General features: G+C 34.3%; 1 protein-coding gene across 1 annotated transcript in view; it reads left to right on the forward strand.

The window, feature by feature from the left end:
- Window positions 1-414: 414 nt before the first annotated feature.
- LOC144444988 (diacylglycerol kinase theta-like) overlaps window positions 415-21380 on the forward strand; it is a 71272-nt gene continuing 50306 nt past the window's right edge. Inside the window, exon 1 of the mRNA XM_078134538.1 lies at window positions 415-937. Coding sequence (XP_077990664.1) covers window positions 754-937 — 184 coding nt within the window. The 5' untranslated portion in view covers window positions 415-753. The remainder of the gene's footprint in view (window positions 938-21380) is intronic.

The raw sequence follows: 21380 nt of genomic DNA on the forward strand, positions 1-21380 counted from the left end.
GAAGGGTCAGCATAAAAAATAGTCCAGCCTGTTCACAATTTCACGTCATTTTTTGCGAAATTTTGGTATTTTTTGTCTAGTCCTCAAATGACGATGCCTAAAATTTAACAACAAAGATAAGCTTATGCGTTTCCTTAGATTCACTAGCTGATATTTGTCAGATTTCGATTGCATATTGTGGTAAATGATAAAAATTATGCTGCTTTTCTCACTTATTGACTTTATAATTTCTCTGTATTTACAATTTCCAAAAATTGAATAATTACACATATAATCGTTCTGCCCCCCTCTCTCCCTCTCCCAGATCCTCTCAGTTTCTGCTGATGCATTCAAATGAAAGTGTCCCGATGTGGTGCTTCGCGGAACATACCAAGCATGCGCAGTGGTATCTTTATGCCTGTTCCTCCATCAGGGAAATTAGAGATTTTCTGGCAGCGTATCTGCAGATTATAAACCCGTCTCATTTTGCGCTGATCATGGGTGATTTTATCTGCGAATGGTACCAAATATTTCTGGAAAACATTAACAAATATTAGACTGCGACTAGACTGTGTTGCGGCGTTGAATTTACTTGTTTTCGCGGGTGTATTTCGTCGGTACACCGTTGAGAAATTGCGTCGAAATTTTGAACAGCTCATCTGCCTTCTGCGAGATCGATAGCGAGACCGTCTCTTGATTTGGGATTGCTGTCTTTGTCGTTATTTTTACTCATCCTGAAATTAAGCAGGAGTTACCTTGGATATCGCAGACGGGATGGCGACAACAGCAACATCGCTGTTTGGCACGCAAGTGGACTTGAATCCGACTGCGGAGAAAGATGGATATGAGGTCGGACACGGGCATATATTTATGAAGAAGACGTTTCATAAGCCCACATTTTGTCACCATTGTACGGATATGTTATGGGGACTCATCGGCCAAGGGTTCATTTGCGAAGGTAGGTTTTTCGAAATATATTTTAAAATGAGAATAAATAAAAATTCTCACATTTCTGGCATGTTTGCAACTGGATGCCGAACACGGGCACCGTAGATAATGACTACTGTATGGGGCGTTACGTATGGAGACCGAATGATGTGACACACAGCAGACAGACGTCGCAGAGAAAAAAAATGCATTTATTCATCGAATTCAATGCATAAGTATGGGGATGCATCAAATCGTGATTGCTTCCACCTCTGCTAACATCTTTGTTGCAAATCGCCGTAAGCTAAGACAAATTTAGTACCCTTCTCATAATTTTCCATATATTTGATATAAACAATTCGAGCCAAAATGCACATAGTCGTCGTGTAGAGATTGTCGAATTTAAAATGAGGAACCCTCTGAAAACATTAATAATATGCTCATGTCATATATATATATATTTTTTTTTTGCATTTTTCACAGAATCCTTTAAAATGGCACTGGTAAATTAAAATGTTGCCGTGTTAATATTATTTAAGTAACAATAACCGGGAAATACATTTTATTTTAGTCGTATTAGTCATTTCTAGTCATCTTTTGTGAGCTGACCTCAACAGACACAATTTGTCATAATATTACTCAGTCATAATTAGATCTTATATTCTTGATGTTGCTGTATGTACTGTTAGTTCACAGCGACAATGTTACTAGTACAGTGTGAAGAAAGACAGACACATTAATCAAGGCATAAAAATAAATCAATATGTAATTTAATATTCAATTGAGGGGAATATGATTCTCAACCTTATGAAGATAACATGTCTTGTGTATTAAATCTAAAAAAAGAAAATATTCTCCTGAATTTTAAAATATGTAGTTGATTATTTTAATTAAGGTTACTGCAGACCTAATGTAAATGACACTGACTGAGCAGATATAAATAATGATGTGCAGGTACTAGGAGACAAAAAAACCCCTATTTAATGTTGATAGCCGATGGGACAGTGTCACTGTCAATGGTGACTCACTGCTTTATGCGCAGATATTCTATCAAAGCAAAATTACGGTGCAATGTGTGGCTATTAATAGATCTGCTGTTACAAAGACATACTTTAATATGGCTTCTCCTTTTCTGTAAGCAACGTAACGGTATCAAGTATGTGTTGCCATCAATCTTACTCCCCTTCCATTGTCTGGCAGATTTTTTGTAGTTGACATAGATATTGAACGGTTTGCTAAAATAATTTTTTGACCTGTAATTTTTCTTTCATTTTTAATTTTTTTCCGATAAGGTTTGAGATCTTAGCACAAGGGAAGGGGATCATTGTAAACTAATTACTAATTATTATAGATGTGTATATTTTGCAGCATATATTGTTGGTGGAAAAGCTGCATTGAAATGTGTTGAGAACGCTTTTGTATCCACAGTTTAGTTTCAGATAGGAAGTAGGGTTTCATCTCTAGGTGAAAAAATGGCAGTTGTTTTCATTTTCTGAGAATATCAGTACAAGAACATTTGTAATGATGCCACTGTGTGTTGCCAGGGCTGCAGTATGAAGAGAATAGGGGGTCAGTCACATCTACTGTAACCATGGAAATGTCTAAAAATGGCTATGTTGACTTTTTCTATTGTTCTGGAGTGTAGTCATTAAAATTTTACCTACATAACTCACTCTCATGCATATTTGAATTGAATAGTAGGGCATGTATGTTTTTCCACTGTACACAGGTGGTGAGACGGAGAATGAATGGAATGGTATTATTTAGCACTGTATCTGTCTTTAAAATCAGCTCAAAGTTAGGTTTACCAATCATGTTGTAGCAATTGTTATTTGTACAGGTTAGGGTGAAGGTGAAGGTTAGGATTAGGGTGAATATTTTATCTGGATCCCATACATGTGGAATCCTTAGTGTTATAAACCAAATTAGTATGGTGACGATGAAGACTCCTCTTTGTGGATGATATATTGTTGTTACATGTACATATAAATTTTAGACTTGTCTTCACCAGGAATAATTAAAAAATAAAAAGTAGTTTTCATCCTGATTCTTCAGTTCTTATACACAGATGTGAAGTCATAATGTTTATGTGTTAATACATGTATGACTTAAATTGAATATTGGCCGAACCAGATGATAATGTGTAGTAGAACCCATCTCATTGAAGAGGTGTTCGTAGTGTTTTACAATGTTTTATTTCCCTGATAAACCCAAATTTGTTTTGCCAGTCTGTCTTGAGGATCAAAAGTTGACAATGAGTGCAATTTCCTGAAAAATTAATCAAACAATGTTTTTTTTAGGAGTAGTTAGGTGAAAGATATTTAGGGAGATTAACCTCTAACAGAACACTTTATGAAAAAGACGAATCTTTCACTTTTGAGCAGTTCATTTTATAGGATCCCCAAGTGTATTTTGTTGTTAATCAGGAAATTTACAAATCACACGTAAATGATAATTCATTATTGTCCAGGTATGTTGGTGAATTCCATGTTTTTTAAATATTAAAAATTTAGTAGGTCAAGTACAAACTGTCAAATAGTTGTGGTTTGTAGATTGGATTTTGTCACATTCATCTTTCACAAGTTTCAGTAATGAGCCTAATAAGAGCAGCCACTTGAGATGTGTCATTCAAGTAGTCAACTTTCTGGAATGATAACAGTGCTGTGTGTTTCCAGATTAGGTTACTAGTATGTCACTTATCACCTTTCAGTTCTCCAGCAAATAATCCCTCAAATAGAAAACCCAGTGGGCTTGCTAAGGTATTGGAACCTTAGTAACATGTACAGTACACAGGAATCTGGTAAAAGTTGCATTTAGATTTCAATATCTTGTGCCATAAATTTTATTGGGGAACCTGGTTGTTGTGAAATACCAAGGGAAACCAATTAGAGTGTCAACTACTTACCCCCCTTATAACAGTGTCAGTCCTGTGAGTTGATGATTGGCATTATATCAATCATTGTTTTCATTAAGATGAATGATAGAAGTAGACCTTTGAGTTTCAGATTGGATTTTGTCACTTGATGAATTATTACAGCTAGATGACTAATGAAAACAGCCCTGTGAGTTTGAGATTGGATTTTGTCACAAATGACTAATGAAAACAGTCCTGTAAGTTTGAGATTGGATTTTGTTACAAATGACTAATGAAAACAGCCCTGTAAGTTTGAGATTGGATTTTGTCACAAATGACTAATGAAAACAGCCCTGTAAGTTTGAGATTGGATTTTGTCACAAATGACTAATGAAAACAGCCCTGTGAATTTGAGATTGGATTTTGTCACAAATGACTAATGAAAACAGCCCTGTGAGTTTCACTATACATTTTCACATTTGATCAAGACAATAGTAATAACAGTCCTGTGAGTTTCAGATGGGAGTGTTTCTTCTGATCAGTTATCTTCCAGTAAAGTGACCATACAAAACAGCCTTATCAGTGATCAGTGCCAGATTGGGTTTTATAACTGTTCACTTAAATACTCAGGACATTTTCAATTCCAAACAGGTCAAGCTTTTAGCATAGTCTTTACAATAAATTAAAATGAAGAATTTGAAAAAAAACTAAATTTAAATTAAAATTTAGAAAATACAAATATATTGTTATATAAATATTGTTTCTCGCTGTGTAGTGATTATTTCCTTAGCCTGTTTTAAGATGCATTAATTGTGGTACTTTGGCTGAACAGAAATATGCATTTAATAAATTATTGATTAAATGAAATTTGCTCAAAAAAATTGCGAAAAGGTTAACGTAATCTTTCCATTATTTCCAGTTTCACACAATCACAGTTGATGAGGAAACTTAGTTTTAATAATTTCATCAGTGTTTTTGTTAGGGTGGTAAGTTGTTAAAATCTGCTAGTGTTCTTGAGGTTTTTAAAATCCTGGTTTCCTTTTAAATTATATAAGCAAGGTATGTTAATCTAGTCGATATACAGTATACAACAAGGTATCTACCTGTTGTTCCTAAATCTTATCAAAAACATGATTTATTCAATAATAAAATTTCATGTAGAAATGACAGCTATTTTTGACACACTGACTCTATTTTCTTGAACATTTTCAGTATTTTTATTTGGCAAGTTTATTTTCATTTAGCGTTATTAAATGGAAGCCTAGGTATGGGTATTTCAGTGTCAAAGGTGTCATTTTTTAGAGATGTTAACCATTGTAAGGGACGATTGCACAATGTCCCACCTGCTCAATAAGTGAACACCACCACCCCCACAAGCACCACCCCCACCACCACCACCACCACCACCACAAAGTTCACAAGTGCGACATCACAAGTTTATATATGATGTTAACCATGATACAAAATGTGGCAGTCACACCAGTACGATTGGTGTAATGTAAAAACATGGTAAATGAATTACCAAACATGAATTTCCAAATTTGTGAACCTGTTCACTGAGACCATGTTGAGATGATGGTACACACATCAAAATACTAGGGGAAACCAAGCACTGTATGTCACATTAGAAATAACTTTTTATCAACTTATCAACATCTCAGTAGTAAATACAGAAGCTGTTGTCATTGAAGGCGTGAAAGTTTTCGATATTTGGTTAGAAGTGCGAAAACGAAGTTCAGCAATCGCATTGACGCCAGACCCCCTTCCCCCCAAAAAAACGAACAACATTTGCTTATTGAGCTTGTGTGGCTTGCGATTGTCCTTGTGTGACATTGTGCGGTTGTCCCTTATTGAGCTTGTGTGACAATGTGCGATTGTCCGTAACCTAAATTGATTTAGTGTATTCAAGCCTGAAGCTCATTACTAGGCTTTTGTGTGATTAATTACAATTATGAATATGGTATTTGTAAGAAAGTAATATGCATATTCAAATTAAATTTAATGAGTTCATAGTCAGTTAATGATAATGACCTTTACACATCAATAACATGATGTATTGTCATCAGCTGATTGTTTCATCAATAAGTATTATTTGACTTGATTGGTAGATGTTGTGGTGAAATTAATTTTGATTGGTAGATGTCATGTGATGAAGTTAATTTGGATTGGTAGATGTCATGTGGTAAATTAATTTGATTGGTAGATGTCATGTGGTAAAGTTAATTTGATTGGTAGATGTCATGTGGTAAAATTAATTTGATTGGTAGATGTCATGTGGTAAATTAATTTGATTGGTAGATGCCATGTGGTAAATTAATTTGATTGGTAGATGTCATGTGGTAAAATTAATTTGATTGGTAGATGTCATGTGGAGAGATTGTGGACTGATTGATGCCATGTGGTGAAATTAATTTGATTCCATGGTAGATGCAGATGTCGTAGAGAGATTGATGATTGGTAGATGCCATATGGTACAATTAGTTAAATGGTACATGTCTAGTGGGTAGAATTAATATGGTAGAATTAATGTTATTGTAGATATAATTTACTAAAATTGACTTGTTGGTACATGTCGTGATAACATTGATTTGATTGGTGTATGTAATGTACTATAACTGATTTGATTGGTAGATGTAATATGGTAAGATCCATGAGTGGTAGATTTCATGTGGTAAAATTGATTAGATTAGTCACTGCCGCAAGGTAGCATTGCTTGGATTGGTAGATTATAATAAATGTAGGTTATATATTGTAATATGATTGGCTACGGATAAATGTACACAGTCAGTCATGTAATATGATTGGCTACCGATAGATGTACACAGTTGATAAATGTACACAGCCAGTCAGATGTAATTTGATTGGCTACTGATCAATATACACTGTCACTGTGTCAGTCAGTTGTAATATAATTGGCTTAGCCTACTGTTATTGTTTGTATTGTTGAAAGCATTGTACTTTTGTAGCCAAGCATATGATTAGTTGATTTGTTTCTGATTATATATCATCCAGAAATATACATAGGTGCACTGTATGACATACATTGTGTGATTTAACTAGCGTACATTTGTAAACTAGCTTATTGTGATTGGGTCCTACTTATGTATAGCCTCAGTCAGTTCAATATGATTGACTACTACTGATGCAGCCTGTCAGATTCCTTTATGTGATTGGCTGCAAATAATACAGGTTGCAGTTAACAGTTTGATGTACTGATTGATTGACTATGGTTGCTACAAGGGAATTGGATTGGCTGCTACTGGTTATGCCATCAAATGACTTGATGTGATTGGCTGCTGCTGTCAGATAGCTCAATGTGATAGGCTGCTGACGGATATCTCAGGATATGACAGGTGGCAGCCTACTGATGTATAGACTGACAAGTAGCACAATGTGATTGGTTGCTTCTAGTGAATTATGTTAGTTGTTCTGATACACCATTGGCTGTTTGCTAGTGATGTTATCAAGTAGATTGATTTGATTGGTTGTTTGATTGAATGATGTGGTGATGGCATACCATCATTCAATTGTCATTAATTATGGATTTCTGCTAGCAATTGGTTGCATGGCTAGTTCCAATTTGAAGTAATCTTGTAGTAGCTGTTCAATATCTAGGGTTGCAATTTAGCGCAGGAATGCAGAACATTGAACTGAATAATACTGTAAAACTGGGGAGTTTTTGTTTAGGGATGAGCATAAACCCTAAACATAACCCAGATTTTTTTCTGTCAACCACATATGGGCACCATTCTATACTTGCCCTAGTAATAATTGTATATTTTAAACTGATTGAATTAAGGTCACACTAGACTTCCAACTTTGAAACCAGCAAAGTCTCATATACCATGTCGAATTGACATTTTTTCTCTCTTTGTTCGGTTCTAGGTAGGTGATTTCAAATACTTCAAAACCTGTCTGAAAGTTCATGCTATTGCTATTTTTCTGAATTGCAAATTTACATTAACTGCTTGTTTTACTTAGTAAATATCCAGATGGCAATTTTGACATTGACACCAGCCAGCCACCGACCACATTACCCCCCCCCCCCCCCCCCCCCCCCCCGGCTATTCAGTTGACTGGGTCGACTATTTTCAGCTGTTGAACACAGAAGTTAAATGTAAAATTTGTTTTCAAGGGATTGATTATTTCAAATATCAGAGAAGAATTTCACAACATTGATGTATTTTTTCAGCTGGTATAAATTCTACAATGCCGTACTCTGAAAAAAAACCCTGTACAACAGCTGTTTTCTCATATATTTTTAATTATAGATAAGAAACGATAGAAAAACAAAGATGAATTATTTCTGATAAATTGACACTTGTCTAGTTTAATCCCATCAGATGTATATATTTTTTCTTGATACTAATGAAGTATTGAGAGAAAAAAATCAAAATTGCTGTAGGTGTAAAATTGATAAAATTATTGATCACCTTCCAAATGTTATATACCTCATTGTTCTTTAGTTGGCACAAATAAACTATTTATTGCTACTCAAAGTATTCTCGAGTTGTTTTGAAAGAGTTGTAATCAGAACCTCACTCATATCATTTACATATTAGGCCTAACAAAAAAATTTGTGTCATTCCGATTGCGCTCCATTTTAGAATAGGTGGGGGAGGTAAATTTTTTAATTTATTTTTTATATGTATATTTTTTTCATACATGAGAGTCTAGTTCTGGTAGTTAGGTTTTCCGTTGCTTTCCATATGGTCTCTGTGTTATTGGTTTCTTCTCATCAGATATACAGCCATTACAGATTGGAAGACCAGTTTTATATTGTCTTTTTAATTTGATGTCAGTTTCTGCATCAACTATTTCTTGTTAGACTTCCACAATTTTTGCGATTTTATTTATTTTATTCTTAAACACATAAAATAAAGTTTAGCGTCGACATGAAAAATAAGGTGGGGTCGTGTAACCGGAAACAAAATTTTTTTTTTCTTAGGCCTTATTCGGCCATGTTGGAATCATAATATAATACAAGACAGAATAGTTATGTTCTGTCAAGTATTGAATCCGATAGATTATTGCAAGACATGGCACTAATCAAATTGTATTGCAAATGAGGTCAGATAGTGTCACACAAGTCAAAGGTCAGAGGTCATACATGTCAGATTGTGTAAACACATATATTATATATATAACACAGATGAAATATTTCAGGAATGTCACAGTGCAATGTTAGTGAACATATTTTTCAATTTTAATGATATGTTGATATTTGTAAAAAATGATTTGTACAAATGTAGCTGAATTAGGTATCTGTCTGTGATCCATGTGATTAGGAACGAAACGGTTTCATAGAGGATCATAGCTAAGTTACTAAAGAGTGTGTAATGTTACATGCTTATGATAGATGTAGGATCTGACCTTTCTAACATTACATATTGATAGATGTTACATGTATCAGCTTCTTGTACAAGTTTGGAATTTAAAGCAATTTTGAATTCAAATTCTTCCAAATCCAGGCTGTGCTATAATGTTACATGATTACAAGTGATGGCTCAAGCTTGAAAATGATGACTTATCAAAACACGTTTTTCTTTTATGTGTTTCCGTACAATTTACAGTGCTCTAGACTTGTTCAACACTTGGGTGATACAATGACAATCATGTTAACTGAAACAGTGTCAACAGGCTTGACGAGAAATCTTGTGAACATTGCTACTTTTTGTCGGATGTGATGCCATTAGGCCTAAAAAAAAAAAAATCATTGTTTGGTTCCAGTTACCCAACCCCACCTAGCTTTTCACTGCTGACCCTAAATTTTTTTTTACGTATTCAAGAAAAAAAAAATTGCAAACATTGTGAAGTGTCATGAGAAATAGTGGATGCGGGAACTGACATCAACTTAAAAAGACAATAAAACTGTTCTTCCAATCTGTAATGGCTGTACATCTGATAGGAAGAAATAAACAATATAAAAACCATTTGGAAAACAATGGAAAACTTGAACTTGACACTCACACAGAAAAAATAATACTAAAATAAAAAATCTACCTGCCTGACCTATTCTAATATTGAGCGTAATCAGAACCACACAATTTTTTTGTTAGGCCGAATATCTTAAGCAGATTGGCAGAAATTAGGCTTTGATGTGACTATTTGATAGGCTAATAGTATTAAAATTAAAATTCTCACACAGAAAATGTAGCAGTATTAACAATTGTTGAGCCAGATGGTGAATTGTAACAATGTAAGATTTTTGTTAAGCCAGACAATGAAATGTAGCAATGTTTGTAAGATTTTTGTCAATTCTAACAATGTTGTGTTTCAGGTGACTTGGTTGTCATTGCATTATTGGAATCAAATCCTGACAATGAGATGCAAATTTAATTTAGAGGTAGGATTGCTGATGTGCAATTCATTCTTAATACCTTTAAGTTTATTTTAACTTAACTTGTGTATATTGCACAATGTGGAATTGGAAATAGTTCATTAAGATTGTCACTTATATGTTACTTTAACTAGTAATTTACATAAAGGGGAATTCATAGTTTATATGTATTCTGGTATGGTGTATCGGAGAATATTAGCAAGTACGTGACATATTTGATGTCAAAGCATAATGTTTTAAAGGAACAAAGATCATTTTAATTAAAATTCTGAATTTGCATGACTTGTTCTTCCTTGACTGTTATGTAGGTTATGCATCTCATGAAAACAATCAAAAACAATGTCAGTGTGTTCATTTATTTTGCAAATCTCCCATGCTGCTTTCTGTAATTTGTAAGGAGAATACTGTATTACCATTACTGTATTGTACCTATGTCTCATACTAATTATCATAATTTATGAAGAAATGCTGTCAAGTCTGGAAGTATTCATGTCAAAGTTGAAGTAAACAAATTTTCTATGTTAAGGCTGCTTAGAGTCTTAGGGTGATTCTAATATTTACACCAGTGACCCAAAAATTGGGGTGGGGGAGTGGGAATGGCGATGGGGATTGGAATGGCGATATTGCTATGAATTAAGTACAATAAGACTAATGAAAACAACGATGAAAGCACACATGCGACATCAGGATAAGGAAACTAAATCAAATGTATAATATTAATAATTCTCTGTGATATATAACTTTAACTTTTAAGTAATAAATCAGTCTGCAACTATAGTAACCAGTGAACATTTCTACGCTCAGACTTTTTTTTTTTTTTTTAGAAATTGTCATTAGTAACTTACCCAGGGTCCATGAACGTTCATTCTTGCAGTTATAAACTATTTGTTTTATATACATGTGACCTAATTTTGCAGGTTTTCCTTCTGTTAGTCATTTTAGTGTACTTATAATGTGGTGTTTGGAATCCTGGTAACAGAAAAGGGAGTTTTGGTAAAAACTTAACTTGTAGCTTGTAATTTGGATAGGAACCCTGGCACAAAATGTACAGAACTTGGGAGGGGCAATGCCAGTCTTATAACTAAATTCTGTATTATCCGATAGGTAGAAATTTTATATGTGTGTGTGTGTGTGTGTGTGTGTGTGTGTGTGTGTGTGTGTGTGTGTGTGTGTGTGTGTGTATACTATGTACAAATGTATGTATGTATGTATGTATGTATGTATGTATGTATGTATGTATGTATGTATGTATGTATGTATGTATGTATGTATGTATGTATGTATGTATGTATGTATGTCTGTCTCTGTGCAGTTTTTGAATATTTCTTGGGTCAAGGAAAATAACTTTAAAAAACATACATATATGAATTACAAATGTAGAAAGATAAATCTACTTTGTTGGTCTTGGTTAAGCCACCATTGACAACATGGTCATGGAGTGAAATTAATGAAAAGCAAACAATACAATACTGTTGTTATGACAGCTAAGGTCACAAGGTCAAAGTAAGGTCAATGTAAGGTCAAGCATTCATCCGTGTTGAGTGTTTACATGAAGGGGTGTAGTGTTATCTACATAATATTCCACCACACTCAAGTGCACACTATTTACAATACAATAAATATAGAAGGAAGCTCTTGTGTTTTATTCTGGAGGAGGAAGCTTGCATGTTTTATTCTGGAGGAGGAAGCTCACATGTTTTATTCTGGAGGAGGAAGCTCACATGTTTTATTCAGGAGGAGGAAGCACAATAAGAAATCAGTACAAGATATGTATGTAGATGCTTGTACATTTTATATGTCAATAACATCACATGGTTTATCACTCAGCATGAACAACCAGAGAAAAGAATCTAACATTGCAATTTGCATTGGAAACAGTTTCTGGAAAAGTGCAAGTATTACCAAGTGTACCAGAAGACATTCATTGTTATTGATATATCATGCATTTTTCAAGAAAGGAAATATTCTCTGGGAAATTATGAAAGAGGTGGGTGAGTGAGGGGGCGGATGGCCCCTTGCTGTGTCTGTACCTCCTACCTACGTGTGTGAGCCTGGAATGTCACCACTTCTCAAAGGCACGCTAACCATCTAAGACGGTAGCCAGTCGAATGACTACTCCCAAACTTGTAACCAATCAGACACTGGTCATGAAAATCCCTACCATACGAGATTACATGAACGTCACTATGGCATCACCTTGCCACTTACTTTACTCCATTTGTATCCAAATTAACAAAAGCCTCTCCAAGGCTCTACATAGCTATATTAACCATGCCAACAAAAACAACATTTTGCATGCTTTTCTACAAACCCTTAGAAAATATTATTTGTTTATGTGGAAATAGTAGACATTAAATTCAATTGCCCTCATTTAATGTGATTTTTATCTATTTATTTATTTTCTGTCACAGTGCAAGTAATATGTGGCTCAAATGCATTTAAAATAAAATTTGACATTGTTGCAAGGTTTACCTCTATGTACTATCAAAGTGCAATACAAGGGTTTTCATTCAAATATATAGTGTATAATTATGATAATGTCATTATGCCAATGTTGGATATGAAAAATGGTTATATCTGTCAAATATGGAATTTGGGTATACTTTTCAACTATTAGTAAAGTGTACACATGATTTCAATATATATCAATAATCAATATTTTACATGTTTGAAATAACTAGAATCAGAAGTATAAACCATCAAATAGGATTTTCTCTTTCAATACGTAGACTTACATTTTTCTATCCAATCGTCAAGCTTGGAATATATAGAGCATGTGACCTTGAAAATTTGAGGTCATTACCTTATTAATTGAAAAAAATATCAATCAATTTCACCTTCAATACTATAAAGACAGAACAGTATTAAATGACCTGTGATAAACATATTTGTATAGCAGTACACATTGTATGGTATAATATGAAATTGATTTTAAATTTTTGGGTCCACACCCAAAAATCAGCATACACCCCCCCCCCCCCCCCCAGATAAATCACTTTCTACTTGTAGACAAAATAGACCTGTAATTGACATGTACAAATTACAATATCAAATTGTTGATATTTAAGCAATTTTCTGTAAATACATTGTTGGTTGTCAAATTGAAGAAATAGTACTGAGTGTTACAGCTAGTGCAAGTAATTAACAAATATCGGGAAAGTAATTTAAAAATCCTGAATTTTTCACTGTTATTTTGAGCATTGTCGTGATGTAGAATGAAACAAAGTATGAATCCTGTATTTTTTGTTCAAATGTGTACAAGTTGATTTGAGTATGGTATATATATATCGAAGATTTAGTTAGTGTACACACAGCCTGGGGGAAGATTTGTTTGTGAGACAATGTGTTTACATGGTTTATGAGTTCCAGGAAAGTTCTAGAATGAAAACGTTCCTGGAAATTCTTCAATAATGACACAGAATTTACGTTTCTGGAAAATGACATTTGTGTCCGAAGTAATCATTTACATGTCAAGTGAAATTTCCATTGAAACCAGTCAACCATTGTCTGTTAAATGCATAGAATTCAATAGCACTGGGAAGTGAGATGATTACTCAACTTTATAATCATGTGAAAAATTGAAAAATGGCAAGAAAGTACAAGAAAATTCTTGAAATTTGTGAATTTCGCTTTGTGATGTTTATGAATCCTGTATTTAAGATTTCAGAAGTGAATTGTAATGGTTTAATTTATAACAGCACTGCAAGGAACATACCAGAATACTTATGACATGGTGCTGTCCTTGTAGTACATAATTTATGAATTGATGCTAACATGTAGATGGAAGTCAAGGAATGTCAATTGTCCATGATCTGTGTTAGCAAAGAAATCACTTAAAGGTGACTCTTTATTCACAGCAACACTAAAGGAATGAATGATTGCAAGACCTTAGAATCTGACAGTATGCATATATACATATGTCAAGCCAATATGAGATGGCAGACAATGGTTGTTTGTGAATTTCAAATAATTCATATATGTATGCCATTTTAGGTGGTCCTGTGCTCAGTGCAAATTGTGTGGGTCAGTGGACAAACAGAATTAAAGGCCTGCATTGTGATTGTGATGAATCTATTTGCATGGTTATTAAACTTTCAATAGTCAGTACATACTACAATGTGCCATAAGCGTGATTTAATGTTGTATTGTTAGGCAAAAACAGAAGAAGAATTGTTTCTGGTCAGCTCATGCATCACTTAAATACCCTCCTGTCAGTCTTTTTTTGTTGTGTTTGTCCAGCCCATGCAGTCTGCACATCCGTGGAGAAACACAAAAATAACCCTCCCTACTTCAGTGAAGAGAACTGCAGAGCCAATCATGAACAAGCAAATGAAAGCTGTAAATAAAAAGACAGTAACTGCCATAAATAGTAGACTGAGTGACAGGTTTGTTGAGAATTCCGTGTCGTTGCACCATTTTAGACAGACTGTCCTGATGAGAACAAATTCTTTCTTTCTTTGGCCATATTTTTTTATGTGTTTAAATTTGTAAATTGTATTGTGGTAGACACAATTAAAACTGGTGACTATCTATTTAGTTGTTCTTGTTCATTTGTAGAAAGTATTTGTCTGACATCATTATTTTTGACTAATTATGCTAAAAATAGTAGTACTTTCTACTTTGTAGAAAGTATTTTTTTGACTTTTATTTTTTTCGATTAAATAGAGATTAAATTAGAGATTTATGGCGTCATTAGGAAAGCTTGTGTTATTGCCTCTGATCAGACCTATCAACTTTGCATATATGTATGTGTACAATTTATTGACAAATCATCAGATGACGAGGGCATTTCACATAGAGAGTGTAGTTTTCAACAGGTAAAAATTACAATTAAACTTCAATTTATTGACAAAGAAGTAAATGGTCTGCACCTCAATTAGTTATAATGTTTACATACAGACATCAAGCCAACATACACAGCAGAGACTGAGGTAATTCGGTTTGTCACATGATTAGGTCATTTCACATAGTGGGTGTGGTTTTCAACAGGTAAAAATTAACAAAAAAATAATAATAGCGAAACAGTACTATTATAGTTTGTACATGTACATACAGAGGCTTTGATAGGCCATAGTAGTGGTAAATTTAGATATTTGGTAGGTATTGAGGGCTTTCATTCACACCAGTATTACAGTATATTTACTAGATATTTGGCAAGTACTGGGGTGCTGTCATAAACCAGTATTACAGTATATTTAGATATTTGGCAAGTACCGGGGTGCTTTCATAAACCAGTATTGCAGTATATTTAGATATTTGTCAAGTCAAATAGTTGATATAAAATACTGTGTAATATGTGAGACATTTTCATATTTTTATTGCTATATCTACACAATCTAAGTCTGGATGTCAACGTGGTCTCCGAGAAAGATTCGATGAAGCATTGCACTAGACTATCACAAGACTGAACATTTGATATTGAACTTGTTGATGACATGTATGTTGTACTTAAAATGACCGATCAAAAAAGTTTCAGGGCTACTACCGACGTCAGTGAATTGTAACTTCCTGTTGCAGTGAGTGAATAACATGTAACCCAACCCAGCTATTGGAAAGGACAGTGATATAGTATTGCTATCAAAATTCCAATTGACACATTGGACACTCAATAACTTTGAAAATGCTTGGATTGGATTGACTTCTGGTCTTCGTAAAGTCTGAATATTATATCCGACCTACAGCACAGTTTGTTCAATAAAAAAAGAATAAATATATAAATGTCACATTTATCTTTGACGTGCAAATCAATCTATCATTTCCTAAGTACTCCTGATATACCTCTACATAAACCACTGGCCTATACACACAATATATAAATAAATGTTTATTACTAGAAAATATACTGTGAGTTCTTTTCATTCTAAAATTGGAAAGCAAACTAATTTATAAAAATTTCAGTGAAATTGATAATTGTTAAATACATAATGTTATCCATAAGGTTTTATTTTGTAAGGGCCCAACATAGTCTTTACATGTAATTGTTACAGTGTATTGGGTCTAACATAGCCCTCAGTTGTTAAGGCCCGGTTACACGATGCAACTCGACTAGCAACGCACCATGCAATTCGTCGCATGCGACGAATTGCATCGTGTACTCGCCTCGTCGCAGGGTCTTGCGACGTTGCAAGGTGCGTCGCAAGGAAACCGACATGTCGGTTTCCTTGCGACGCGTCGCAAGTTGCTTCTCGAGTTGCTTCGTGAGTTGCACCGTGTAACCACTTCGTCGCGTCGCAAGCAATAACCTTTGACATATACCTACGTGTCAAATGACGTTCAATGTTATGGCCGCCATGTTTTTAGTATAAATATTCTATTTCAGCAAGTATTTTTTATATAATTTCGATTTATCACCACGATTACCACTTATAAATAGTATACAATGTCCATGAATGCTTAATTTCCGCTGAATATCATTTTATTTCCAACTTGAATGCAAGTAGCGACATCGGAAAGATCAACATCGCCCTAAACGAACTTCGAATTGAATAGAGTTTTACTATCGATACCTCAACAAGTTTTCAGTCATTTTATTCGTAAATATTAGCAATTTCATAGCATTTTTGCCAAATTCCTGCTGCTAGAAGACTTGACCTCGATGACCTGTAACTTTTATATATTTACGCATGTGCAACAGTTAGCTCTTGCGACTCACCATGCAACTAGTTGCATCGTGTTGCGCTCCCGTCGCAGTTGCAAGCCTCGTCGCATGCGACGAATTGCTTCATGAGTTGCATCGTGTAACTGGGCCTTTACAACGCATTGACGTTATCCATAAGGTATTATTTTGTAAGGGTCTAACATAGCCTTTACATGTAATTGTTACAATGTATTGGGTCTGACATAGCCCTCAGTTGTTACAACGCATTGATGTTATCCATAAGGTATTATTTTGTAAGAGTCTAACATAAAGCCCTCAGTTGTTACAATGCCGTGATAGTCATGATTGAATGTTGAATATAATTCTTCCCTTTTATAAATGTTCATTACACAAACATTGTATATATTGACAAAAAGGATATCTTCCTGCTGTTACACACCATTATAATTTATATGCATGAAACAGCCCATGCCATGTATGCAAAGTACAAGGGTGTGAACTTAGTTTACACTGTATCCAGCAATATAGATGAAGTTTCTGTTAAGAGTAGTAAGCTGGTAAAATCTACCTGGGTTCCCCAGTAATTTCATTGGGGTTCATAAACAAAATTGTGGTATACATGTATCATATTGTATGGGAAACTATGCAACTTTCTACCCTTTCCCCTTTCTGTTACCGGGGGTTCCCTAACCTTAGCAAAAACATACAGTAGGTCACACGCATACACATACACACAGACACAGACACACATGCACACACACACACATTGTGTGTGTGTACATACACGTTTGAAAACACCTACACAAATGTATGCTATACATACATACATTATAATGATAGATAACACATTAATCATTGCTAGTACTAAAACATAATACATGTATGCACATTAAGTGACTTGTGTACACCTGTGTACACACACACACACAGTGTGCACATAATCTTTCAAAATTAGCAGTAGTCCAGGGTAATTAGACTACTGGTATCTAGATTGCCAAATTTATGTGGTGTAGACCAATGGAAAGCAATTGAAAATTGTAGCAGAAACAGTTCACTTCACTGTTGCAATGGCTAATTCTGACTACCGAGCAGTGTGCCCTCTAATGATAGCCAAATTTTGTTGTAGTGGGTACAAAATGATAGAAACTAGCATTTCTTATGAGTCCCCACATAGGAAGAGATAGGATAGGGGAATACCAAATTTTGGTGCGTGGTAAGAAATTGTGTGCGTCGGTGGTATACGTGTCAAATTGGCTTAGAGGGTACACTGCTACCAAGCGTAAAAGTAAAAGATTTGAGCCCTGATACTCACACATCCATGCACATTCCTAAGTAAGAGATGTTGGGGCAAACACAGCATGGACATTATATAACCACCTAAATTATATGAACTACATAATTACTTATAATACACAAATTAATGAACATGTATGCACATACACATTCAAGACATCTACATATACAGGTTCGCACTGACATGGTCAACACACATACATATACATGCATACTGACATGCATGCAGACGCACACAACTTTGTAGTATTAAGTCCTATTATCCAAGAAAAAGCTGCAGCAGATTTTATTCCTATTCTGCCATTACACAATTAGTCATCATATGAACCATGAGAAAAAAGTGCATGCAACCCTTAGTGGCCCCAACCTTCCCGTAAGATTCAAATAACGATCCTGCTTTGTGATCTATTTTTACATTCCCTAGTACCTGTACTACTATTTAATTAATGTGTATTTCCTGTGACGTGTTCCCATGGCAATGAAATAAAATAAGGATAAATGGATCGAGTGTCAGGTAATACAAACAAGCTATCATAATTATAACAGATGTGTTTAAGTTTAACTTACTTTTTTATGTTTGATCTACTGTTACCCATATTCCAATGTATGTTATTAATTATTATTATTACTCAAACTTACTATTTCTTGTTTGAATTTCTAGAATCGTCAGTGGCGCTGTGTAATATTGAAATAAGTTGATCTTTTAAAACCATATTTATAAAAATATTGATACAAATGATATACTTAGGTTTCCAGTCTTGAGTGTAGTGGGGAACCCTGGCTTGTAAAATAACTGGGAAATTCTGGTAGACCTATGGTAATCTTTGTAGGTGTTCCTCTACTTGGACCCGCCATTAGCATTTTAAACCACCAAACTAATTCTAAACAGAAACCCTGTATTTGCATAAAGAGCCATGATCATTACTTGGTCTCGTTCACCCAGACTCTTACCACTGGGGGCTCTGCAACAAGACCACTCAGACGAGAGTGTGGGGAAATGTAATCTCAAGTCATCCATGCCTGAAAACACGAAGTACATTTCTTCCAAGTCATGAAAAATTTGGCTTACAAGACCCTTTCTTTGTAATTTACAAGTATCAGTTGCTTGAGACATGCAAACCTGTCGCGAAGGCATGTGAAGTGTTCAGCATGCAATGGTGGACATGAAGTATTCTCCAGAATGCACTGCCCTGGGACAGAGATCCAGTGCGTGCGATTTAGGATTACATTTCCCCAGACTGTGATTTGGGTGGTCTCCTAGTAGAGCCCCCCCGGCAGTGAGAGTCTGAATAACCCAAGATTAATAATTACTAAGTATCACATCATCATGCTTTTCAAATATTTTGCCATGTTTGATATATTTGTATGTTGTACCAATACATCATATTCTAATTATTATGGTAACCATATTGTGATATTGGAATCCAGTCTAATTTCAGTGTCTAATTTCAAAGTTTTCTATTGAAATAATTTATATTCAAATATAATTTGATAGTTAATTTCTATATCACACAAAGGCTTTTTGGATTGAAACACCACTGTGGCTTTCCAAAGACCACTCGGTAATCAGATATGGTCACATGACATAGGTAATTAGGTCATGTGTCTGTCAGGTGATGTCTCACTGTATTGTCAGATAGTGTAAGTTGTAATCAGTAGAGTACTTGGAAAGCAATTGTATGAATAGTTGTGATAAAGCAACGCAGTTGATTTCCTATAACCGTTTAGATAATTCTCTTCGTAAAAGTTTCCTAAATAATCCAAAGATTGAGTTTTTGCAAAAACGTCTTTGCAGTTCTCATATTGATAGTTTTACAAGATATATCCCTAAAAAAAGTAGGTTGTGGTTATCCTATATTTTTTTAATGCAAAGTGAAAATACAAGTAGAAAGAAATCTTGCACAGACACCCTATGAAATTATAATTTATGTAAATTAACGTACGTAGTTTGTACTAGAAACTAAGTCCTTAAAGGGAGAAACAGTTTAACCCTTTCATGACTAGAGACGAGTTTTAAATAATATGGGGGACCCAATTTATATGAATATTTTCATAATTACAATAATATTACTTTATTAGGAAGTAACATTTCCTTAATTTTAGTCTAAAATGAAGTTGATATATGTCAAAAACTTACATAAAACAAGAATTTTGTCCGCACAATTTTGGCGGGAATGTTTTCAGTATTGAAGGGGTTAACAGTACCAGAAAACAATTTATCATTGATGTAGTTTTGATAAAATTGAAAGTTTTGGATGCCGATGAGTGTAAACATTGACTATAAATCTGTGTTGTGCCAATCTGTATAATCTGACAATATAGTCTAATTTAGAAACATATTTGTCTGTTAACTGTTTCCGCTAGCAACTGAACATTTAGTTTAGCCATTAGTTGTATCTAAATATAAATCGTTTGGATTTATGACTAACAACTGTTGGACTTTCGTCAAATTTGTCTATTGTGTAACTTTTATGGTTTTGTGTATTAAAATGTTGAAATGACGGCGTTTGACAGTGTGATTGATATATATGCCATTAGTATTATGTGTTTGAAAGCATAGCTTGTAAAAAGTGACACATATGGTTTCAGCTCAAGTCCAAACATGTTTAATCTATTATCAGTGGTATTAGTGCCAAAACTTGGAATCATAGAATTTAGTTAATAATACCATGGATATTTTTTTGTGAGGAAAGAAATCGGATTCTGATGGTACATGGAATTATACAACACATGCCCCCAAAAATCTGACGGAAATGTTTCACCTTGCTAGGTATTATCAATTTTAATGACTGTTATTGCCAAGCAGCATAGACCTGTTGCCGGTCAAGATGTAGTTTGTTTACGGTACTTAAGGTATATTCTGTTCAAATCTCTCTATCTACACAGTCATGTAACTAGATTTGCAAAAAGCTGTTACTATGATTTGACAATATTCACCGTCACACAGTGTGTTCTCTAATGATAGCCAAATTTTGTTGTTGTCAGTCAAAATGAGAAAAACTAGGATTTCTTGTGAGTCATAGTACTAAGAGATAGGGGATTACCAAATTTTGGTGCATCAAATTGGCTTAGAAGTTAAAGGACACACTGCTGGTAACTAAAATGAGTTTGTTTGTCACCATTGGGCATTCAAATGAATTGAATATGCAGATGACACACATGCACACAAAGTGATATGCAGATGAACACAAGGCATGGCTCTATTTTTTATTTTTTATTTTATTTGTGAACTCATGTGTCCGGCATGTTTTCATAGATCTGGATATTAATCACTTCATTAAAATGTGTGTTCATTTTATTTTATTTTTTTAGAAATCTTGCCCAAAAGAGTTAACTTCCTAAGTTAGTTATGGATGCATTACCAGATAAATTTAGTGTAACTTGTCATT

This window comes from Glandiceps talaboti, chromosome 13 (assembly GCF_964340395.1).
Source record: "Glandiceps talaboti chromosome 13, keGlaTala1.1, whole genome shotgun sequence".
Lineage (NCBI taxonomy): Eukaryota > Metazoa > Hemichordata > Enteropneusta > Spengelidae > Glandiceps > Glandiceps talaboti.